The sequence below is a fragment of the Rutilus rutilus genome, assembly GCF_951802725.1.
Source record: "Rutilus rutilus genome assembly, chromosome: 6".
Lineage (NCBI taxonomy): Eukaryota > Metazoa > Chordata > Actinopteri > Cypriniformes > Leuciscidae > Rutilus > Rutilus rutilus.
In genome coordinates, this window is record NC_140214.1 from 23710028 (window position 1) to 23734789 (window position 24762).

General features: G+C 37.8%; 3 protein-coding genes across 4 annotated transcripts in view; 2 read left to right on the forward strand and 1 right to left on the reverse strand.

Annotated features, from left to right (window-relative positions):
* pkn2a (protein kinase N2a) overlaps positions 1-11585 on the forward strand; it is a 27294-nt gene extending 15709 nt beyond the window's left edge. For both annotated transcript variants that reach the window (XM_084412536.1, XM_084412535.1), the window contains exons 4-22: positions 664-793; positions 883-1028; positions 2356-2584; positions 3076-3258; positions 3376-3485; positions 3582-3725; positions 3957-4032; positions 5335-5494; positions 5591-5708; positions 5964-6100; positions 6177-6264; positions 6932-7023; positions 7121-7297; positions 7386-7448; positions 7810-7886; positions 7962-8104; positions 9499-9606; positions 9709-9789; positions 9886-11585. In XM_084412536.1, coding sequence (XP_084268662.1) covers positions 664-793; positions 883-1028; positions 2356-2584; positions 3076-3258; positions 3376-3485; positions 3582-3725; positions 3957-4032; positions 5335-5494; positions 5591-5708; positions 5964-6100; positions 6177-6264; positions 6932-7023; positions 7121-7297; positions 7386-7448; positions 7810-7886; positions 7962-8104; positions 9499-9606; positions 9709-9789; positions 9886-10089 — 2466 coding nt within the window. In that variant the 3' untranslated portion in view covers positions 10090-11585. The remainder of the gene's footprint in view (positions 1-663; positions 794-882; positions 1029-2355; positions 2585-3075; positions 3259-3375; positions 3486-3581; positions 3726-3956; positions 4033-5334; positions 5495-5590; positions 5709-5963; positions 6101-6176; positions 6265-6931; positions 7024-7120; positions 7298-7385; positions 7449-7809; positions 7887-7961; positions 8105-9498; positions 9607-9708; positions 9790-9885) is intronic.
* On the reverse strand, positions 11560-17001 carry gtf2b (general transcription factor IIB). Its single transcript, XM_084412537.1, has 7 exons — positions 16879-17001; positions 15753-15859; positions 15519-15652; positions 15288-15434; positions 13264-13393; positions 12398-12679; positions 11560-12304 (listed from the first exon to the last, which is right to left on the reverse strand). The coding sequence occupies exons 1-7, from the start codon at positions 16893-16895 to the stop codon at positions 12171-12173; spliced, it is 951 nt and encodes a 316-aa protein (XP_084268663.1). The 5' UTR covers positions 16896-17001; the 3' UTR covers positions 11560-12170.
* A 1975-nt stretch (positions 17002-18976) lies between these two features.
* On the forward strand, positions 18977-24406 carry lrrc8da (leucine rich repeat containing 8 VRAC subunit Da). The gene is made up of 2 exons (XM_084411410.1): positions 18977-19172; positions 20462-24406. Exon 2 carries the CDS (start codon positions 20464-20466, stop codon positions 22948-22950), a length of 2487 nt encoding a protein of 828 aa, XP_084267536.1. The 5' UTR covers positions 18977-19172; positions 20462-20463; the 3' UTR covers positions 22951-24406.
* The last annotated feature ends 356 nt before the right edge of the window (positions 24407-24762 follow it).

Genomic DNA, 24762 nt, shown 5'->3' on the forward strand with positions numbered 1-24762 from the left:
TTTTACAGGATGCTTTGATGAATAGAAAGTTCAAAAGAACAGCATTTATTTGATATAGAAATCTTTTGGAACAATACAAATGTCTTTACTGTCACTTTTAATGCTGAAAAAAATATTCATTTCTTTACTCCCAAAGCTTTTACTCAAGACTCCAAACTTTTGAATGGTAGTGTATGAGCAAGGAAAAAAGGCCAACACATAAAATACATCTAAATTTACTTTGTTAGAAGCACGGACCCCAGAACTCCTGCTTCTCTTTTAATGTCATGTTAGAGTGCAGCTTTCCTGAGAGGTTTGGCCACAGGAGTGGTGCTGACGGTGAGCTTATCCCCTCTGACTACACACACACACACACCGTCAGGATGTGGAGTGTTAACAGGCCTGAAGCACAGTGCAGCCCTATGGGAAATTAAACAAGGGCTGATGTCAACTAGGAAATGACTTGTAAATGGAAGCCTTTCCTTCTCACAGTCTGTCAGACGGGACGCAGTCCCTGGAATATGTTTAGCCTTTGACCAGCCTGCACGAGAGTGTCTAATAAAGTGAAGTGAAAATAAAAAAACATGAGGAAGAGAATTTCCTGTCAAACAACATTTCATCACATAAAATCTGTATCTGTATTTGCATGACTTCTGTTCTATGACTATGTTGTTGACTTCACAGGACAGGAAACTGCTTGCAACAGCACAGCAGATGCTTCAAGACAGCAAAACAAAGATCGAGTTCATCCGAATGCAGATCCTCAAAGCCAGTCAAACCAGCGAGCTCAGCTTCGACAACAATGATGTCATTGGTAACACTCAAACGTAGTTCCTCCAGCATTAGCAGTCACAGTTCAACAAAACACAAAGTAATAAATATATTTGTGGCGTTGTGGTGCAGCCAAACCCATCATCAGTCCACTGGACCTGCGGGTGGAGGAGCTCTGCCATCACACACGGATAGAGTACGCTGTGGCCGAGGGGGCCAAGAATGTCATGAAGCTGTTGGGCTCTGGCAAACTGGCTGAGAAGAGGGCGCACTCAGAGGTATCTCCAACTGTATTGTCATCACGTTTAGCACTATTTTTAAGTTTGAACATGTTTATAGTTTTCACCTTCTGACCCTTGCAGTCTTGGAAAACAAGGTGGTCAGAGAGACCACCAGCAGTGTACGAGCTTGACATAGAATAGAATAGAATAGAATAGAATAGAATAGAATAGAATAGAATAGAATAGAATAGAATAGATTTTTATTATTATTATTATTATTATTATTATTTGACACTTACAATTAAGCAAGGTTACAATTTAATTTGTAAGCTTTCTTGTGTGAAATAAAATTAAAATAAATAATTTGTAAGGTTGCTTAATTGTGTAAAATAATAATAATGGGATTTTTATTTATTTTTATAATTTTTTATAATAATATAATATAATTTAATTTAATTTGTAATTTAATAACTTGCATGTTAGTGTGAAATAAAAATCAGATAATAAAATTTGACAGACATTCTTGACAGACATGGTCACTATCTCCTTAAGTTGTGGCACAACAAATACTGTTTCCAGGTTCAAGCCTCTACTCCATTCCAAGTGAGAATACTATCTCCACAGCTGTATATGAGCACTGTTTAATTATTTATAGCACACATTTAAAGGGATAGTTCACCCAAAATGAAAATTCTGTCATCATTTACTCACCCTCAAGTTGTTTCAAACCTGTATCCAAAAGTCTGTTCCAACCCAGATAGTTGATGTTAGCCATTGACTTCTATAGCAGGAAAAAAATACTTGGGAAGTCAATGGCTAACGTCAACTCTCTGGTTATAAACATTCTTCAGTCTTCTTTTCAATCTTCTATATATTCAAATAATATTCTTTTTGTGTTCAGAAGAAGAAATAAATTCATACAGGTTGGGAACAACATGAGGGTGAGTAAATCGTGACAAAGTTTAAATTTTTGGGTGAACTATCCCTTTAAGTTAAGCTTTAAAAACTCACGATGTACACTACCGTCTCTTGTTTCGTGGCCATCTGAGATTTCGGTATGAAGATAAAAGTTTGACTTTTTTGATAGTACTACTGCACACCGTGAGATGTTTTAGCTCCATTTGTTGTTTGCTTTTGGGATCTGATAGAGCGTTTGGACCCGGAAATGTCCAGACTTCACGAGCAGAATTATATACCAAAAAACAGCTGCTTGAAAATTCTCCTTTTATGTCCGATGTCAAAAATATTAAACAGGTGTGAAACAACATTGTTGGTGAACTATTCTTTTACTGCCATTGTTTTCAGCTTACCATATACAAAGTAAGGTTCACCTGTGCATCCATGTAACTCATTAAGTCCTCTGCTGCAATTCTGTGAAATCCAGGCCCAGGCCAGATTCAATGAGTCCAATCAGAAGCTGGATTTGTTGAAGTATTCCCTGGAGCAGAGACTCAATGAGCTTCCGAAGAACCACCCCAAGAGCAGTCTGATCATGGAGGAGTTATCGCTCATGTCCTCTCCGGCCCTCAGTCCTCGCCAGAGCTTCATATCCACACAGAACCACAACAGCACTGTCAAGAACCAGAACAGCTCCAAACCAGCTGCACTCACAGGTGACTAACACGTATTACCTTCAGATTTAGCTTAATTTGTTAAATGAAGCTGTTAACTGGGGTCAGTACTTAAAAAAAAAAAAAAAAAAAAAAAAAATGCATATTTTTATTCATCAAGGATGCATAAATTGATCAAAAGTGACAGTAAATACATTTATGATCTTATACAAGATTTTTTATTTCAAATAAATGCTGTTCTTTGCAACTTTCTGTTAATCAAAGAATCCTGAAAAAATGTTTCACAGTTTCCTTAAAAAGATTTAGGTGAAAATTCAGCTTTGCCATTTAAAAATATTAAAATAGAAAACAATTATTTTAAAACAAAATAATATTTCACAATATTACATTTTTTTTACTGTATTTTTGATCAAACAAATACAGCCTTGGTGAGCAGAAGAGACTTCTTTCAAAAGCATTTTTAAAAATCATAATAACCAGAAACTCATGAACAGCAGTGTTTTTTTAATGGTGACTGTTATCGACTAAAACAGGCAAGTTAGAGGTTCGACTCATGGGATGTCAGGACCTGTTAGACAGTGTTCCTGGACGGTCAAAAGCCACATCGGTGCCACTGCCCGGTTGGAGCCCCAGTGAAACGCGCTCCTCTTTCATGAGCCGTGGGAACCGCAGGGGAACCAGCGTTCGAAATCTCTCCAAAAATGATGACTTGTCCAGTTGAGTAGTTCTTAGTGCTTTATTTCAAGTGGCGCTTCACAAGCCTTTTATTTGAGTTTATACAACTGTGCCAGTTGAGGAGCTTAATATGTGTATGTGTTTCTGTTTGACTCCAGATGAGATTAGTGCTGTTCTGAAGCTTGACAACACTGTAGTTGGTCAGACCAGTTGGAAACCTGTCAGTAATCAGTCGTGGGACCAGAAGTTTACGTTAGAGCTAGACCGGGTAAAACTCACAGTGCATGTTTATTTAAACATGATACATTCAAAACACTCCTGCATCTTGTTTCTATATGCTGTGACAAATGTTTGTGTGCCGTAGTCTCGTGAGCTGGAGATCTCGGTGTATTGGAGAGATTGGCGGTCTCTTTGTGCAGTCAAATTCCTGCGACTGGAGGACTTCCTGGACAACCAGCGGCATGGAATGTGCCTTTACCTTGAGCCACAAGGGACTCTGTTTGCAGAGGTACCTTTACAATATTGTCTCTCAGCGATCAATACTTTCTCACAAAGAGCCCTCTGATTAGCAGCCTGGAGCTCTGTGAGAAAGTCAGAGGAATTCCTCACGCTCAGTGGCCCCTGAAACCCCCGAGCAGGTTTTCCCACCTTTGCTTCTTTAATGAAACTGAGCCTAGTAGATCTGAAGTGGAATTTGATTAGTTTTCAGAGCTTGGTCTAAAAGCCGTTTTTCTTACAGGTTACCTTTTTTAATCCGGTCATTGAGCGAAGAACCAAACTCCAAAGGCAAAAGAAGATCTTTTCAAAGCAACAAGGTGAGCGCATCTCCACTACATAGTAGTATTATGACTTTTTTTTGTAATTGTCAATTCATCAGACCCTTTAGGCCTTGTGTCCACCAAAGCGTTTTTAAGCCAGCTGAAAATGTCAGGCGCTCTGCTGAAACGCCCAGCTGTGGGCACTTGAGAGTGCTTCGGCAGCGCAGCATTTGATTTTTTTTCAGTTGAGACGCTTTGCTTGCTATGATACGTAATATCTGCGGAAGTGTTACTATTATCTCGTTTCACAGATAGTTTGTTTCTGTATTGTTTCTATATAGAAATTTCGATACAATGTAAAGTATTTTCTCTGGCTGTTGTTTTAAATTTCTATGCTTTTTTATTATGCTTGTTGTCACCTGTTGCCGTTGTACAAGCAGGATGTGGCGGTTGGTCGTGTTTTATTTGTCCCGCCCCTCCTCCTCTGTGATTGAACAGCTGAGTAAAAAGTGACAGGGATGAATGCTGCATTTTACCCAGAGTAGAACATTCTTCAACTCTCGATGACCAGTTAAAAAAATGGCGAGCACTCAGCGTGAAATAAACGCTCAGCCTTGTCACGTTGCTGGCGCTCCCATTGAAAACAATTGGAAAAATCTGCTAGCCTCGAGAAAAAAACATTTTGTTTGTCATTTAGGGTTTCTTGCACCAAAAACGATTGGTAAAATAGCTTTGCAGGACTTTTTGCCAGACTTGTAGAATTAAATTGTGGCCTTTTTTTGGTAGTGAAAATTTCTATTTGAACACCTGCTTGTATGTATAGAATAAATACCCAGATGGCCTACTACATTTGTCAAAAAGAGTAATATTCAACAATTATTGTAGTGTATCCCACAATGCAATACACTCAAGACTCAACATTTCATTTTCAGTGTGAGGGATGAAACAAGAGTAATGTCACAATTTCCTTTTTTATTTGATTGAACTGTAAAAAGTTCAAATGTTTTTACACATAATTTGATTAAAAATGCTAAATAACCTAGAAGATGACAAATGAATTGATGGGGTAAATCAAAAATTGCCCCCAAAAAAGGTTATTTCAACCTAAATAACTCATAATGGGCCAATTATAAATGCAGTGCCTTTTTACACTGTTTGTAATAAAGCAAAACAGTGTTTTATTCCCACCTGTCAACAGACCAGGGCTTCAGTCCCAAATCTGCTCCTGCACCTTTACACCATTTGGTGCAAGTTATGTTATTGTCATTGTAGCTTCTTGTTTATATAACCATGATCTCTAAGTAAAGGGGTTTATAGGGGTCTGATGAATGCATTTCTTTTCATCTCCCGTGTCTGTAGGGAGAACGTTTCTGCGGGCCCCTCAGATGAGCATCGGTACATGGGGCCGGCTGGTGAAGAGGGCCATTCCCTCTCCCAATAACTCATTTAGTCCTCAAGTGGCCGAGCTGGCTGCTGAGACTGGACATAGCAGTCTCCCAGGAACCCCTGCTCTGAGGAGGTATGAACATACAATTCACACTAACACTGGTAAACAAGTCACTTTTGTCTAGGTGGTGCTTTTATGTGTCTGTTTGCATTTGTCTGGCCTCTCTAGTGACCCAATAGTGGCAAAACTGGACTTTGACAAAGACGCTACACCAAAGCCTTACTCTCCTGTTAGTATAAGAGAAGTCCTGCCTGAGGACCAGATCCCCAACAAAGAGCGAGAACAGGTAACATCACACGCTATCATGTGGTTGTTGTAGAGATAAGCCGCCCAGGCATCTGAATTGATGCCATCTGTTTCCTTGAAAGCACAGTTAAAAGACTCTGAGGATAAAGATCTGAAGCAGACATATAATTCATGTTCAGTCTCTCATCTGCCCCCTTGCATTTGAAAGGAATAGGAAATCCCTTCATCGTTACTTTTATTAACATAAAGATCCAGTCTCATCTTGTATAAACAGAATGTCTTTTTTCTTTTACAGGACACTTTGACCGCATTTGACTACCGAATTGACAGGAATAGCATCATTGTTCAGTCTGACCTTGAGGAAGTCGTGGAACGTGAGACTCAACCGTCAGCATTACAGCTCATAACTTTTCAAAAGAACACAGAAATAAGGTGAACTTTTTATAATTCGTATGTTTTTCTTGTATTAACAAATATACACTTGACTGAAGGTCTTTTGTTGTTTTAGGGAAGAAGAAGAAGAGGAAGAACAGTTTCATTTCAGTCTTAAAGACTTCAAATGTGTTGCAGTGTTAGGACGGGGACATTTTGGAAAGGTACGAGGGTGTTCATGCTTAAAGTTGTCTTATTATTTAGTGGTGATTAAGGCAATAGTACTATTGGATATTTACTATACTTTGGCATTTTTTTGTGCATGCTCTTTTCCTCTGTTTTTAGAATGTCTTTGTCGTCATCTTACACTCACTTCAAGTTTCAAGTTTGTTTCATTTATATAGCACATTTAAAAACAGCAAGCACAGCTGACCAAAGTGCTGAACAACACAAAAAATGAAGAAACACAGGGCAAACCACACATTTATGACAGAAGCTCACAGTGAATTGAAAGCCAAGGAAAAGAAATGGGTTTTAAGAGACGACTTTGTTAATCTTAAAAAAGAACGAATAAATTAATAACACTGTTAAATTAACAATATTTATTTATTTATTTAATATGGACCATTTATCAGTTATTGTCCATAACATGAATAGCTGAATTAAAAAAAAAAAAAAAAAAAAAACCTTTTTTTTTGCTATTAACCTTTTTAGTAAGTGATCAGGCTTTCCAGGATTTATTTTCTGTGACAGATCATAGTCACCCAGAATCCCCTTAGCAACACATTTTGGTTCCCTGACAAATACCCAAAATAGTGGCGGTGAAAGGCAAACACAATTCACAGAAAATGAAAACATCTTACATCTGTATCACTTTCCCTGTTCCCTTAGGTGTTACTAGCAGAATACAGTATTACAGGTGAAATGTTTGCCATCAAGGCCCTTAAGAAAGGAGATATTGTTGCCCGTGATGAGGTTGAAAGGTAAAACTTTTTTTCAAAGTTTTATGTATAATCATTTGTGAGCAACATATATCAACTACTAGCTTATCTGATCCTGTCTTGTTTCCTATTTTCCCAGTTTGATGTGTGAGAAGAGGATATTCGAGACTGTGAACAGCGTGCGGCACCCGTTCCTGGTCAATCTTTTTGCGTGTTTCCAGACCAAGGAGCATGTGTGTTTTGTGATGGAGTATGCGGCAGGAGGAGACCTCATGATGCACATTCACGCCGATGTGTTTTCAGAGCCACGGGCCACGTGAGTGACACAGAAGTCGTGCTTTTTAAGATGCTTGTAATCAAGCCTTTATCAGCACTACATCTTCTGTTGTTCTTGATTGTTGCAGGTTTTATGCAGCTTGCGTCGTCCTGGGGTTGCAGTTTTTACATGAGCACAGGATTGTATACAGGTATGTGGAAAAATTGGTGGTGCTCTGTACTTATGGTCCGATATACTTCAAAACTGGTATGACGCCATTTCAAACAAAATCAGGTCAAAACAAAGTTTGTTTCTGTAGTTTGAAACAGCTTGCCAAAGCGATCCAGAAAAGTTCACTCCAGCTGCTAAACACCTTTAAAAACCATTGGTTTGTGGCGATGACGTATTAAATAGTATGCACTTAGGATGTATGGTCACTTTCTTTTTACCTCCAAGTAAAGAATGAAAAAGAACTTCACCACTAGTACATCGGGGCTATTAACTATTAAAATTTTGACAAGAATGTTTGTTTTTCATTTATTTATTTGAGGATTAATACATTTATTCTTCAGAGATCTGAAGTTGGATAACTTACTGCTTGACACAGAGGGATTTGTCAAGATTGCTGACTTTGGTCTTTGCAAAGAAGGTAAGGGTATGTTTGTGTTTGTGTTGCCCTCTGTACAAGCACCAGATGCACATGTTCTACCTCTTTCTGTGTTAGGGATGGGTTACCGGGACAGAACGAGCACTTTCTGTGGCACTCCAGAATTTCTGGCTCCTGAAGTGTTAACCGAAACATCCTACACGCGTGCAGTGGACTGGTGGGGGCTCGGCGTGCTCATTTTTGAGATGCTTGTCGGGGAGGTCAGAGCTCATCTACTTGTACATCTCTCCAAATATACTATTGTGTAAAAGATAGGGGTCTGCAAGATTTTTGAATGCTTTGAAATTGCATTTATTTAAAGGAACACTCCACCGTTTTTTTAAATAGGGCTTATTCACCTTCTTTCCTACATTTAGATAGGTGGGCAAATGCATTTTTGTCTCAGTGCATGGATTGTTTTAGTTTGACAGGGTCGGCGCGAGCTTAGCTTAGCATAATGAATGGAATCCTTTGTTGCCAGCTAGCATGTCCTGAGTAAAAGTGGCCCCACGCCGAATGGACCAAATGGACAGCTGTCCACAGAGTAAGTGATTATTTTAAACATGATGCATGTATAGATCGACCCATATTATACCTGTATTCACAAGTTGTGGGATTTCATGTGTTGCGTGATATCTCTGCGCCCAAGCAGCAGTGCTTCGCCTGTGCTTCCCCCTAATATAGTCCCAAGTCAATATCTGCCTAGGAAATCGCCTAGTGTTAATCTGCATCGCTATTTGTACTCGTTGTGAATACGCAGGCCACAAGAAGTAATTAGGTGGGGTTTTTTTTATTTTTTTTTATCACTTTTACTCAGGACATGCTAGCTGGCAACAAAGGATTCCATTCATTATGCTAAGCTAAGCTCGCGCCGACCCTGTCAAACTAAAACAATCCATGCACTGAGACAAAAATGCATTTGCCCACCTATCTAAATGTAGGAAAGAAGGTGAATAAGCCCTAATTCAAAAAACGGTGGAGTGTTCCTTTAAAAAACAAAACAAAAAAGTAATATTGTGAAATAGTTTTTAAATTGTAATAATGTTTTATAATTCAATATATTTTAAAATCTTCTCTCCAGTCTTCAGTCGCATGAAAATATTCACATTTAGAAAATATTCTAATATGCTGATTTGGTGCTCAAGAAACATTTCTTATAATTATCAACGTTGAAAACATTTGTGTTGCTTAATAATATTTTTGTGAAATCTGTTCTTTGGTCATTTTAGGATTCTTTGATGACTAGAAAGTTCAAAAGAAAATCATTCATTTGAAATGGAAATCTTTTGTAATTTTATAAGTGTCTTTACTGTCACTTTTGAACAATTGAATGTGTCTTTCCTGAATTAAAGTATAAAAATATAATCTTACTGACCCCAAACTTTTAAACGGTAGCGTACCTCTTAACCATCATTCTGCTCAAGGCGTATGACGTTGTGACACTACTTGACACATGAAAACAAACCAGACAAGAAGACAACCAACAAAATAATGTTCACACTCAAGCAAATGTATAAGTGTGAAAGTGAAATCAATATCAATCATTGGTCATCTGTAGATTTAGTTTTTTTCTTTTAGGCATTCTGTATGACTAAGTGGATTCATGTTTCCGTAGTCTCCATTTCCCGGTGATGATGAAGAAGAGGTGTTTGACAGCATTGTAAATGATGAGGTTCGCTACCCAAGATTCCTCTCAACGGAGGCCATCTCCGTTATGAGAAGGGTTGGTACCAGGAGCAGCTTTACCAGTGTGGATTTACTAAGTGTAGACACATTTTGTAGGAGTATCAGTCTCGTTATCAATACTTTTTCACTTTGTACACAGTTATTAAGAAGGAATCCAGAGCGACGACTTGGAGCTGGTGAACGCGACGCACAGGATGTGAAGAAACATCTGTTCTTCAGGGTAAGTTCTGAAACATCTGGCTATATATACTGTTTCAATCTCTCTCTCTCTCTCTCTCTCTGAATATAAATATTATTTGTACCTCATTTTTTCCAGAATATTGACTGGGATGGACTATTAGCAAAGAAAGTGAAGCCGCCATTTGTACCCATAATCCAAGGTTCCAGTGACGTTAGTAACTTTGACGATGAATTTACCTCAGAGGATCCAGTGCTGACACCGCCCAGAGAACCCCGGCACTTAAACCAGGACGAGCAGGACCTGTTTGTAGACTTTGACTATATTGCAGACTGGTGTTAGCCGTGTGTCGGCATCCCTCCCTCTACACACACAGATGCAGATAATGTGAATCAGACCATTTGCTGATATCCCCATTTTGTTTTCAGTGTTATTTTAGGAATACCACAACCTCTTTTCTGTTTTGACATTTCATCAGAGATGATTGGACCTAAGCACTGATTGAGAAAAACATGAACTGACCAGTATAGTTTTTAACTATACTGACAACTAACCACAGCTCATGAGAACCATGTGATCAGGTGCCTTACTGGCACCCCCTAGTGTTGTGGAAGTCAGTAGGCCACAGAATTTCATCAGTTACACTGAGAAGGATGAGCCTTGATTTTGATATTTTTGTATTTGAAGCATTTACAATGTGACTGGTTAAAAAAGTCTGTCAAATGTCAATGTTAATTATTTAAAAGTATTTTAAAGCCATAGACCGAGATAATAGGTATCTGATATCCAGTGAATGTACAATTTGCCACCATTACCAAAACATCTAGCCATTTTTATGCAATACTCTTCCCTACAGTACAGCACAGTATTAGTGCATTATGATTCTAGTTACAATGAAAACTGCAAATGATAACTACCATAATAACAACTTTAGTCGTATATATATGTACATGTCATAGTGCTCTGAAACAGGAAATGTATCTTCTTTCATTCATTAAGTTATTTTTGTCAAGTTTAAGCATCATGTTATTGTTTTTTAACCAGACTTAAGCTGTCAGTGGATTTACACTAGCGTTCAAAAGTGTGGGGTCAGTAATAATATACATAGCACTGAAGACTGCTGAATATTCAGTTTTGCCATCACAGGAATACATTGCATTTTAAAGTGTATTGAAATAGAAAACTTATTTAACTTGTAATATTTCAAAATACAGTTTTACTGTATTTTTATCAAATAAATGCAGCTTCGGTGAGCGTAAGAGACTTCTTTCAAAAACATTTAAAAAAATCTTACCGACCACAAACTTTTGAATGGTAGTGTGTGCGTGTAATAGGCAATCACATTACCTCATTTGTTGAGTTAGCACTAGTTGTTCCCTACTGAAATTCTTACATTTCATAGGCTTTTGTTCACAAAAAAAAAAACTCATAAATGATGGACATGAGTCATGACAGACTGGAATCCGTGTTAGACACTAAATATCAACATGAATATACTAATAACCCTAGATGTTCAAACATGCACCTGAAGCTTCATAGGTGTATCCAAATGGAGGGGTAGATACTAGTTTGAAGTCTGGTGTGTTATAGGCCACACTACATGAACACTATCAAGCTGGAAGCACTAATTTTTGTCTAATATATTCATGTTTTATCTAGATTGTGGGGGGAAAATGGACTGTACAAAGGTTTTCTACCCACTACTTATGTCTAAGCATGATGCAAAGGAAATGTTTCAATGGTACAGTTGTGAAGTTTGACTTGACAATGGTGTAAATAACAGGTTTTGCTGAAACTGTCAGCCATCCCAAATGCAAAAATTAAATGTTTATTATGTACGTTTTGAGCCTCTTTCTGGACAATTTGTAGACCTAATGAAATGATTTGTCACTTCAAAAAGGATTCTCTGGTGTTTCATGAAAACCTTTATAATAACTGAACTGTGAGTACAGAAACACACAAACAGAAACTTCCACTTCATACCGTTCCCCTCTTATAATAAAAAAAGAGGGAAATAAAACCATTTGTGAGTTGCACTTTCAAATCTCAAGGTATTTGTAAACCTGATTTTGGGGTTTCCAAGATGTTCACCATGCTTTTCTGAAAAGCATTCATTATTTAAGTTACTAAATATAATGCAAACAAGCTAACAAAATAATTTCCTAGAAAAGAAAATGTTACAGTAAGAAATATGCCCAGTTGGAACCACCAATCAAATTCCCACTTGGACATATGTACAATTTATATACACACAAATGAAAGTACAGCCTGTAATTGTGTTTAATCTTGGAATGTGTCTTCTGCACTTTGCCGAATCCCTGCTGTTGTCTTTTCAAAAGGCTTGTGCCTTCACAGCAAATTTCAAAGAGAAAAGGGCAACAATTCTGCAAGTACAAAGAGCGGTGAGTGGGGCACATGGGTGTTTACAGTTGAGGCAGTTTATCCACAGGTGTGTCGAATTTGAAGTCGGGAGGAAAGAGGTCGGCAGCACGGGGGTAAATGAGACGGTAAGACTGACGGATGGTGACGTCTGCCACTCCAGCAATGTCCCCGATCTCTGCGTGAGAGAAAAATAACTTCAAATATCAAGGACACAAACAACAATTTGTTTTTGATTATCACGATATGCGAGTGGATTGTTTTGTCTTACCTTTCTGTGTCTTCTTCTCAGCAGACGCTTGCGAGGCCATATAGATGGCTGCGGCTGCCACTGAGATTGGACTGCGCCCCGGAACCAAGTCCAGCTCCACAGCCTTCCTGGCGATGTAAGTGGCCGCCATTTGCACCTGTTTGGGCAAGCCCAAGTTGGAGCAGAAACGTGACATGAAGTCGCCGGTTGTAATGAGGTCCACACTCGTCTCAAGAGCCTTCAGGATAAGCTTGAAGCAACGGCCAATCTCCTTCTTAGAGATCCGAGACACGGCACAGATTTCTGGGGTGGAGTGAGATATGAATTATTAAACAAACTTGTATATCAAGACCTGCTTAAATATTAATAGCTAAATATCTTCATCAAGCATAATATTTTGAGCTAATAGCATAATCCTAAAGGTAAAGTACTCAATTTCTGCATCACCAAATGGAGTTACAAAACCACAGTGTTAACACTTTTCAGCAGAATTAACCTACAAATGGCTCACTTATAGTTGTCTCTGCATATTAAAATGGGATTGGAGCAAATGTTTTAACGCAGAGAAGAATTATATACTTAATATGATGATTTCATGTCAAAAGCTCAATAAATTAGTCTATCCATCACCAACATCATAAAAAAAAAAGGTAACACTTTATTTTACAGTGTCCTTGTTACATATTTTACATGTACTTACCATAGTAATAACAGTAAATAAGGCATAATTACATGCAACTAACCCTCAACCAAACCCTAATCCTACCCTAAAACTATAGTAAGTACATGGTGTTAAATAATATTACACAGTACTTAAATATATAATTACACTGTAACAATGACACCTTAAAATAAAGTGTAACCACAAAAAAAAATGCAGGTTTTACCTTTAAATGTTCTAGGGACACCCTCCTGTCTGCACGCTATGTAAAGGCAGGCTGAAGCGATCGCATCATTACTTCTGCCTTTCAGACTTTTCTGTTCGTAAACCTGTTTGAACAAGTTGTTTGTTCGGTCCTGTAACAGAGAAAACCATTTTTAAACAGGGCCACTTCACTGACACTGCGTCCGAAATCGTAATACTTACTATATAGTATGCGAAAAACAGTACGCCAAAAGAGTAGTATGTCCGAACACATAGTATTCAAAAAACAGTAGGCGAAAAGTCCCTGGATGACCTACTACTTCTGCCGAGATACCGAAGTGCGCATTCGATGACCACTTTACTATCCCATGAGGCAACTGGAGGGGATTTATGAATGGAAGTGAAGCGGCGCAACTGACGCTGGTACGCCAGGTTACAGTAACAACATGGCCGATCTAGTACGTCCGAATTTCATCCATACTACTCATATTCATACTATATAGTAGGGCTGGGCGGTATATCGAATTTGAACTATATCGATATATTTTTTAGAAACGATATAGAATGAGGCAATACCGTTTATATCAATAGTAGTTTGATACGAGCACATCTGAAAAATAGCGGAGGACGCAGTGTGAGCTGCTGCAGTGAAAGTACATAGTACAATTTGTCCTAAACATGACACAGGCTTATATTAATGGCTTCAAAATAACTGGTAAGATACAGTTAACAAGTTTAAAGCAGCTTGCCCTGTCAGATGCTCTGACAGATACTGTTGCTGACTGACAGATAAATACTTGCGCTTTCCTCAGTGCTTAACTTACATTTCAAAGTTATATTCTCCATCTGTAAATGTTAGAAAGTCAAACAAATATGTCCATTTCACTGTCAGGAGAGGGCGAGCCTTCTACAAGTGAATCTCCGCTAAAATTCAAGCTTCCGTGAATGAATGCCGCCGTGCGGATGCATGCCACGCAGACGGAGCACAATAGAATAGTAGCGCAATAATTCTGACTAAAATATACATATTGCTCAAATATTTGTTGGAGACAACAAATGTGCCATATGTGGAATTTTAAACCTAAAAGTAAGTATATTTTTATGAAAGTGACCATTATAAAGGGGTAATAATATGCAGGCTAATATAATTAGTTTGTGCTTTTGTTTTTATTTTCATTTTTATTTTAGCCTTTAGTCAAAAAAAAAAAAAAAAAGCATTATTTTTGTTTTTGGATTGTAATGTTACAATGTTAGAATGTAATGTGATTTTAACCACCTTTTCGCACATAATATATTGCATAGCCTACATTTCCTTCAATATCAACATTGTTTGTAGGATATCATTGGGCATATTTTCTTTATCAAAATAGAGAAACATAGAAAGTACGGAGATATATATTGTATATCGCCATTTAACCAAAAAATACAGAGATATTATTTTTTGGGCCATATCGCCCAGCCCTACTATATACAAATACATATTTTTTTTAACAGCCGCGAAGTAAATTCAAAATCAAATGTAGTACCTACTCAGAGTATGTGATTTCGGACGCAGCGTGAGTGTTATTTACAAGTGGGGAAACTCAGAATTCTAGATGATACACGAGTTGCCGACATCATAAGGAGCGTGTCAATGTGTAACATGGTGGAAAGGAACATTAATTTATAATATATCATATCTAAAAGAATATATCTATATATAAAGATCAGTGACCAGAGAGCAAGTCTATAGTGAATGGAAATTAATAATTTTGCAAATATTTCAAATCATTTCAAGTATTTCAATCATTTTAAAGGTGTTATGTACAAAGCAGCTTATAAACAACAAATGTAAAGTTAACCACTCAAGTTTTGATTTATAAAATATAATATAAAATATATAAATGTGACAGAAATAAATAGGTTGCATAATTAAGATGTAGTTATTCAGGTTTATTGTTCATAATTCTTTAGTTTGGTTGAGGCTCCTTCCGTGTTGTGCATAATTACATTATTTGCATAATTACGTTACCCTCTAATTCAATAACAGTAGGCTGGAACACTCACGATGATGTTTCTGGGGAGATTGATCCTGTCGGCCATGGTGCTGATCTCTTTGAAGGCATTCAGCATGGCTCGATCAGAGCTACTCATGGTTCTCCGATTCTGGTACTTGGAATTTCCAAACTCATCAAAGCTCGCTGCACCTGTTCCCTGAAATAGCACAAGGAAAATATATTTAAAAAACCATGACGAGAACACCAAACCACAAAATCAATAGGTAGACAAGTTCCTTACTTTGCTGATCATGGTGGTGAGGTCACCTCCATTGAGGAGAGGGTTCTGGGCGTCACCAACACGAGACGGGTCTTTAGTTGCTTTCTCATTGGTGAACGTTCTCCATTCTGACCCTACATCAATTACACGGTCACCTGCAAATGAAAGGAAATGCACGCTTATTGTCTTATTGTTTAAGTCAGCGATGAAATCCACATCCACTCAAAGCTCTAATATTCAGGTGGAAACTCATACCTACTACAAGGCCACATTCAGGGCAGATCATGTCTCCTGCCCTGTAGTCCTCCACCAGCTGTGCATCGGGGTGATTGGGGCATTGCACCTTGGGAAGAGAGTCTCCACTGAAACAGACAAGATTCCAAAGGTCAGGAAAAATCTACATGAACTCTGTTGACGCGAGAAAACAATTGTTTGTCTGTGGATTAGGATACAGTAAACAGTACAGGAAGATGCCCAAACATTCTTCTAAAGCAGGTGCATAAAAAATTTAAAATTATTTTTTAATTATATAGATTAATTAGAGATAGTTCTTGCGGCATCATTTTTTCAAACATAGCAGAACCACAGAGTACATATGCAATTCTAAATACTGCAAACCAGACTTATTCCAATATATTGTTTGAAATTATTATTATTACTACTAATATTATTGAATATGCCATATGCCCAGTTAAGGGTTTGTTCTATTATTTGTAGATCTATAAAATATCAAACAAAAAAAAAATCAGTTTTGAGTGTTTACCATAGTTTAACTCTACAACTACACAATAACGTCTTCATTTATTATTAAAGAATAGCAAAATATAATCTTCCAGCTGTTCAAATTAAAAAAATAAAAATAACAGTGGACTAAAGGGAGGCTTGTTTTACAGCAGATGTTGTAACGTTAGCCTCTACAACCCAGACATGAGTTAGCGCAGATAAAAAGCATTATTTATTGGATAAATAATCAATCGGCATCACTTCCTGAGTTTTCAAGTGTCCCTCTTGTTACTTAATGTACGTGTAGTTAGCGCTGTTAGCTCTGTGACGAGTCGACTGTTATTCGGTTCGATTTGGACAGATATCTCAACCTTCCACACAGATTTAAAATAACAACTCAGACGGCTAGTCTTTCAAAATCACTTGCTGCCTTCATTTTGTCTTATTTCATGAGATGCGAACGGCTAGCCAACATGCGCTAGCAGAAAATGACAGTGTTCATTTCCCAAGACCTCCTTTATACGCATCACGTCACGATGACAACAAACTTCGACAAAAAGCCTATAGAGGCCCGCACCGGAAAGATTCAAAGGTCATCTGTGCCATACGTTTACAATTGATATCAAGGAGGAACAAAACTAGCAGAAATGTAACTAACCGGCTCGTTGACGCCATACTGTTAGTATCTGTTGTCCACGGCAGTGACTCTATGGTGAACACAATGGACGCCGGCTACCCCTATTTATAGGTTTTCTAAGTCACGTGTACAACGGCGGAACGGAGAGCCACAAGTGACAAACTTGCGAATTTATGATTCGGCAAATTTTTCATGTCAACAACATGTGGCAATTTAACAATTTAAAGTTTCAAATGGGCAATTTGAACCTTAAAATGCAGGAATTCAATTTGTAATATTTTCAGATAAAGTAGCATCTTCATCTGACATTCCAGGAATTCAATTAAGGTGTCTTGATCATGTAAAAGGGATAGTACACCCAAAAAGGAAAATGTTGTCATAATTTACTCACCTTTATGTTGTTCCAAACCTGTAAAAGCTCCAAACCTTCTGTTGAACACAAAAGAAGATATTTTGAAGAATGTGTATAACCAGACAATTGAAACATTGACTATAGTATTTTTTTCCTACTATGGAAATCAGTGGCCACAGTCAACAGTCTGGTTACCAACATTCTTCAAAATATCTTCTTTTGTGTTCAACAGAAGAAGAATACCGGTTTGGAACAACTTGAGAGTGAGTAAGTATTGATCAAATTGAACCATCCCTTTAACATTTCACATTTGATTAGCTATGTTCCTCAAATAAAATTCTTTGTATTAAAATTAGGTTTGTAAAAGTTTAAAGTTAATCTAAAACGAACTAGTGAAAAATATTCATGGAAATAGTATGCATAAACTACCCATATTTTTTGAAGTGACAGTCCCAGAAGAAGGTTAGACTTTTAAGGTTTAACACACACACACACACACACAATCTAAAATATAGGCCTAGTTAAAATTTCATAAATTATAGCCCAACCGACATGCTTGAGTCTGGCCTACAATTTGCCTCTAATTGTGTAATTTTAACTCAAATGTGTTCTTAAATAGTACAGAATAATAAACTACATTGTATGGACTGAAACATAACACAGGTGCAGAATTGCACATGGCTTCTTTTTTTTTTTCTACAGTGGAAAATGCATGTGATTTGTCTCATTTTAAAACAATTGGTCACGTTTCTGCTGTTTACTGGCGAGGCCTTTAAAACTCCTATTTGAGAATTATATACCATCCCTAAATTCATGAATCATTTAGCTTAATGATGCAGATGTGTCAAACAAAGTTATTATGGGTTTAATTCCATTTGTTGTGCTCTCGAAAACCAAGGGTTGGGCCCAATTATAAACCATCCATGGTGAGAACACTCATATCTCTCTAAAGGGATCATCTTTCTAATGACATTCAACAGCACTAAAAGAAGCAAATACACTGATAAACAGGTGGTGACACTTTTATGGCAAGTGCATGTGTAAAACTAAATTTGCTGAACTTGCATAAAGAATAGAAATCTGTATGTCATTCCTCATTGCCTTGGGCTTCTGTTCATGAAAATAAATGTGCATGCCATAAATATATTAAACACCATGTTATTTTATGAAAAATAATGATTAAAAGCATCCAAAACACTGGGCGGAAAAAATAAATGACAGAAGAGGAAGAAAAACAAGCGTGTTCATGATTCAGCCAGACAAACTAAAACTATGTTCCTCTTACAAACTAGCTGAAACTTGAAAAAAAAAAAAAAAAAAGATTTAGGGTGGGTTGATTTTAGTTACCAAGACATTTCCTGCACCCTGTGCCAGCCAAACAATGCTGCACTGGGTCCTAGTTTCCTCATAAAAGAAAGGACGAAGAAAAAAGAAGAAGAATGAGCTCACGGGGTTAGTCTCAATTATTAAATGGTTATGGCTGTCAGAATTGTAATATTTCACAGACTCCACTTATAATTGAAAATAAACCTTTATGTAAGACACTGCTTTTTGTACAGGGCGCGTCTTCTGGGCTAAAGGGCTTTTTGGTGATAATTCACCTTATCCGGTGGGTTCATAAACGCTACGCAGTCACCGTCCAGGCGTCCAATGAGATACGCAGTTGACGAGCGGAACAACTTCGTCATTTTGACTGCTGAACTACAAGTCGGAGCAAGTCGGACAAAGAATAGCATATTTTGAACCTCTCGCCGTGTTCAGACTTCTGTGGACAGAGTGTGCAGTCCTTGACGGACATTATATTACTATGCTGAAAGAAGATTGTTTGGTGGCGATTGTGTATTTGACTTTTGTAGTCCGTTTCCTGCTCAACGTCAACTTTTGTCAAATCTAGCGTCTACAGCAATATGACAACGATAACAGTGCGTGCTCTTCTATCCCAGTGAAAACACCAGCAGAGACAGTAAGTAGACCGCTTTACTATCTGGGTCTTTGAGGCTTATTTCTTCTTGCTTCCTAGAAATATATGATTCCCTGGGGTTGCAGGTTATGTTAGTTCACTTAGCGTTTTAGACTCGATCTACCTTATATGTAGATCCTGACATCGTATTACTGCAAATACGAATATGAATATTTCTATTTTAAGACGTATCATTAGCCTGATATTAACCATTTGAACAACCTGGAAACGTTTTCCATTTACTGGGTCATCGATTAAATTGGTCCATTTCCATTCTGAAAAGGTTATTTAAAAAAGTTTAAAAATAATGAATTAATTACTTAAAAATAGTAACATGGTTGTCAGTTTTGTAGTTAAATTAGCCATTTGTCCTTTTGCTGTCATGACACTACAAGGTGTTCCTTAGACGGAGAATTTAACTGACATTTCATTAAAACATAGCCTAGTTTTCTCTATTTTTTTTTTTTTAAAGATCGCCCTAGACTACTGACAAATGTAACAAATATGAATTTAAGTGAGGGAGGAAGCCTGAAATTGTCCTGAAAAGTTCATTATGCCTTCAAAATAAAGGCACATAAGGCACTCATTTTATGGAATGACCAGCTATGTTGAAGTCAGAATAATGGGCTTAGCTTGTATATTTTTTAAAATCCTTAAATAGTTAACACAGACCATTCTAATGATTAACAGCTGTCATGTGTTTCCAGACTCTATTTCTCAGGCAACAGTCTGAGAAAATAGCAGACAACAAATAAAGCTGCGCTCGAATTGTGTGCATGCCACTAGGAGTACGTTTAAAAACAGAATTGGGATATTAATACCACATTGGCTGCTAAAAATGTTTTAACCTGGAATCAGAAAACATATCCAAAGTTTATGGACACGTGTTTTTCATGCCACACGAACATGTAAGACGTTGCAGTGAAGTGCCATTTCAAACATTACACACTCTTGAGATGGTTCGGACCTTTCATGTTGTAACTTGAAGCCACATGTGGCTAGCAGGTATTTGACGAATAGTGTTAACTGCACAGTCGGTACATGCACTCTGGTTAACTCACTCATTTATATAGCCTACACGTTTGTACATAAGTCGCTTTCAATTAAAGAATCTGCTAAATGACTAAATGTAGCCTAAATCTACTCTTTAAAATATGGTATTTGTTTATTTTATCTGGGAGTAAACACCCAAGACTTTCAAATGTGTACATCATTAACATTTGAGACATGAAGTTAAAGACTCAAATTAGTTCTGTTCAAACATGCACTGACTGCACTGCTCTTTATTACAGGGATGTTTAGTCTCACTGAAGTTGCCTCCCTTAATGACATCCAGCCAACCTACCGTATTCTGAAACCATGGTGGGATGTGTTCATGGATTATATTGGGGTGATAATGTTGATGTTAGCCATCTTTTCTGGGACTATGCAGTTATCCAAAGACCAAGTGGCATGTCTTCCCATTCTTGAGGAAAGCACAAACCCTAAGGAAGCACAAAATCTACCAGAATGTTCCACATCACTTCTGGCGACTGCACCCACACCTACACCCACTAAAGACCTTCCTGACAGCGTTGCACATGAACTTCTTAACACTCAATCTACCCCCTTGAAAGGAGAGGGTACGAAGTCTCAACCTGAACCCAGAGGACGTAAAACAAACCTGGACTATCAGCAGTATATTTTTGTCAACCAAATGTGCTACCATGATGCCCTACCATGGTATAACAAATACTTTCCTTACCTTGCCCTCATACACACCATAATGCTGATGGTAAGCAGCAATTTTTGGTTCAAATACCCAAAGACCAGCTCAAAGATTGAACACTTTGTTTCCATTTTGGGACGGTGCTTTGAATCGCCATGGACCACGAAAGCTTTGTCCGAAACCGCTTGTGAAGATTCTGAGGAAAACAAGCAAAGGTTCACAAGCGGTGCGGTTTACAAAAAACATGTATCCTCAGAGGACAGCAGTCAGTCTACTCCTTTAATGGAAACTCCAACGGTACAGTTTCCTACCGAAAAGCTCATTGCAGAAGCTCCCAGCCTGACCACCTTAGACAAAAAAGATGGAGAACAGGCCAAGGCTCTTTTTGAGAAAGTGCGAAAATTTCGAGCTCACATCGAAGACAGCGACTTCATCTACAAACTCTATGTGGCTCAGACAGCAATAAAAGCACTGAAGATCATTTTGATTTTGAGCTATACGTCAACATTTGCCGCACATATCAGTTTCTGCCATATATGCCATCCTAAAATCGAAAGTTTGACCGGGTATGATAGATTCATTTGCACGCACAACATGGCATTCATGTTAAGGAAACTTCTCTTCACCTTCATGGCTATGATATGTCTCTATGGACTGGTGTGTTTGTATACACTCTACTGGCTCTTCAGGAGACCTCTTAAGGAGTACTCTTTTGAAAAAGTCAGAGAGGAAAGTAGCTTTAGTGATATTCCTGATGTCAAGAATGACTTTGCCTTTCTCCTACACATGGTCGACCAATATGATCAGCTGTACTCCAAGCGATTTGGTGTATTTCTCTCCGAGGTCAGTGAGAACAAACTACGAGAAATTAGCCTTAACCACGAGTGGACGTTTGAAAAACTACGTCAGCATGTGACATCCAATGCTCAAGATGAACAAGAACTTCACCTCTTTATGCTGTCAGGACTCCCTAATGCAGTATTTGACCTCACCGATCTGGAAGTCCTCAAGTTAGAGCTTATTCCTGAGGTCAGAATTTCAGCCAAAGTTTCTCAGATGACCAACCTACGGGAACTACATCTATATAACTGCCCTGCTAAAGTCGAACAATCCGCTTTCACTTTTCTCCGCGACCATCTGCGATGCCTTCACATTAAGTTTACTGATGTTGCAGAAATCCCAACGTGGATTTATCTTTTGAGGAGCCTCAAGGAACTGAACCTGATGGGGAACCTGAACTCTGAACACAACAAGATGATTGGTTTGGAGTCACTGAGAGATCTGAGACACTTGCGGACATTGTATCTCAAAAGCAATCTTAACAAAATACCCACAAATCTAACAGAACTGTCGCCACATCTCGTCAAACTGGTGATTCACAATGATGGGACTAAATTACTGGTACTGAACAGTCTCAAGAAGATGACCAGCCTAGTGGATTTGGATCTCCAGAACTGTGATTTGGAGAGGATCCCCCATGCCATCTTTAGCTTGGCTAACTTGCAAGAACTGGATTTGAAGAATAACAATATCCGGACCATTGAGGAAATCATCAGCTTTCAGCACCTAAGAAGATTGGTGTGCCTCAAGCTGTGGTACAACAAGATCAATGCCATTCCACCATCGATAGGCCTAGTAAAGAGTCTGGAGTCCCTCATTATCTGTCACAATAAACTGGAGACCCTTCCTCCAGCTTTGTTTCATCTGCCCAAACTGAGGCACATTGACCTCAGCAACAACTCTATCTCAAGTATACCAGTGGAGGTTGGACACCTTCACAACCTTCAACATTTTGCTATCACAGGGAACAAGGTAGAAGTTCTGCCTAATCAACTGTTTAAATGTTCCAAACTGAAGGTTTTATTGGTGGGTCATAACAGCATCACCTCCATCCCAGAGTCCATTGGGCAGTTAGTTCAGCTGTCCCAACTTGAGCTCAAAGGGAACTGCTTAGATTGCCTTCCATTTCAGCTTGGCCAGTGTCACCTTCTTCGGAAAAACCTCCTCTCCGTGGAGGATCATCTTTTTGACACACTGCCTCTTGAGGTCAAGGAAAGTATCAGTAGTGACTAATGGAACTCTTCAGAATGGATTTAAGCATTATTAATGATAATTCGCTCTTATCAGTTGATGAAAATATAATCAAACTAGCCAAATATATTTAATAAATGAACATGCAAGGGGCGGAATGTGGACACTCTTAAAAATGATGGATGTTTCAATTCTTTGGAAATCTGCTGAAATTTCAAGGACCTGCTAATATGTCATCAACGTATGTTCTAGAAATGGGCCTCAAAGACAGGAAGCAAAAACATTTGTTGCAAAATGTAACAGGAATGTTGCAACACGTTTGTGTTTGCTTTTGTTTGCCTATTAGCACAGGTATGTTTAGTTTAAATTATCTTCTGTTACACATTTACTTGTATATTGTTTATTGTTATTTATATACATTTAAGTTACTATATTTAATATGCAGACTGATGTGTATTTTAAAGGGATAGTGCACACAAAAATGAAAATTCTGTCATCATTTACTCACCCTCATGTTGTTCCAACCTTGTATGACTTTCTTACTAATGTGGAGCACAAAAGATGAAATTTCAAAGAATGTTTCTACTGTTGTTTTGTCCATCAGTGGGGCCCAAAACAACATTCTACCCCACAGACTTTCATTGTATGGACTGAAAAAAAACACGGACATTTTTTTAAATATATACTTCTATGTTCTGCAAAAGATAGAAAGTCATACAGTTTGAACAACACAAGGTTGAGTGAATTATGGCAGAATAACCATTTCTGGGTGAACTATGCATAAAGGTCAGTAGTTATCCTAAATTTTCAAAAGTGTCTATCAGCACCAGTTTTCAGCAAAGTCTTTAATTATGAAAACCAACTTAATTTTTAACAAAATGCTTTTATATGTATCGTGTATTTCTTACGATTTAGTTTAGGAGCAGTGCTTATCAACATTTTATAAAATCTAAAAGACATGATCTGACATGATGAAAGACGTTATGAAAGTTCACGTTCTCTTTAGCAATAACTGCAAAATTGCAACACGCTTTTGAGTCTGAGAATGTATTTTGAATTTCCTTTGTTAACAGTGAAACATATACATTTTCTTTTTGCTGTATTGTGACGATAAGAGGCCTATCAAGGACTAAGAAATGCCAGATGGGGGGGATGTGCATGCTGCACTTCATGATTACAACCACAGTGACCTTGTAAAGCTGCTCGAGGTTTACTTATGCATTGTCGTAATGACTTTATCTTAGAATATGCCACATACTTGGCAAAGAACATCTGGTAATATACTGCCCTTTGCAATGTTATTATTAATGTCTTATTTTTTTCAGTTTTCTGATTGTTATTATTAAATGTTGCGTATAAACTAGGTTTGGATATGTGTTACAGTGTTTTAAAAGTACAATGGTACAAAGGTTTCAACCTGTAGTTTGAGCACTAAAAACTATTTACAAAGAACGATACCTGCAAATATCACAAATTAAATTAATTTGATTTACGAGAATCTGACTTCTGCTTTTTGTACTCTAATTGATTTTGGCTCGACAGTCAAACAGGCACACTCTACTTGAGTAAATATACTAAGTGTTTAAGTACTACACTTTTGCCTTCATACTTGTTTCAACTTGTCTGCCGCCTTATTTCAAATTCAAACACGTTGGTTCATAGAGTATTGACCTACCCCCTTCCAGTTGGCTTTGCTGTTGTTTCCCCAAGACGTTTCTACACCTTTGTAACCATGTTTGTAGTTACAGCTGGGGAAAAATTTGTCCAAGACACAGAGCCCTTCAGTTACTTCAATGTGATAATCAGGACCCTTCTGCTCACGAGAATTTATATACCCATAAACTTGTTGAAACC

Excerpts from the sequence above, each read along its gene's own strand:
- lrrc8da (XM_084411410.1), top strand. The coding sequence starts at position 20,464 with ATGTTTAGTCTCACTGAAGTTGCCTCCCTTAATGACATCCAGCCAACC.
- gtf2b (XM_084412537.1), bottom strand. Across the intron at positions 15,435-15,518 it reads TCACCACCATGATCAGCAAA|GGAACAGGTGCAGCGAGCTT; the intron begins GTAAGGAACTTG and ends GTGCTATTTCAG. Across the intron at positions 12,305-12,397 it reads TGAGAAGAAGACACAGAAAG|AGATCGGGGACATTGCTGGA; the intron begins GTAAGACAAAAC and ends TCTCTCACGCAG.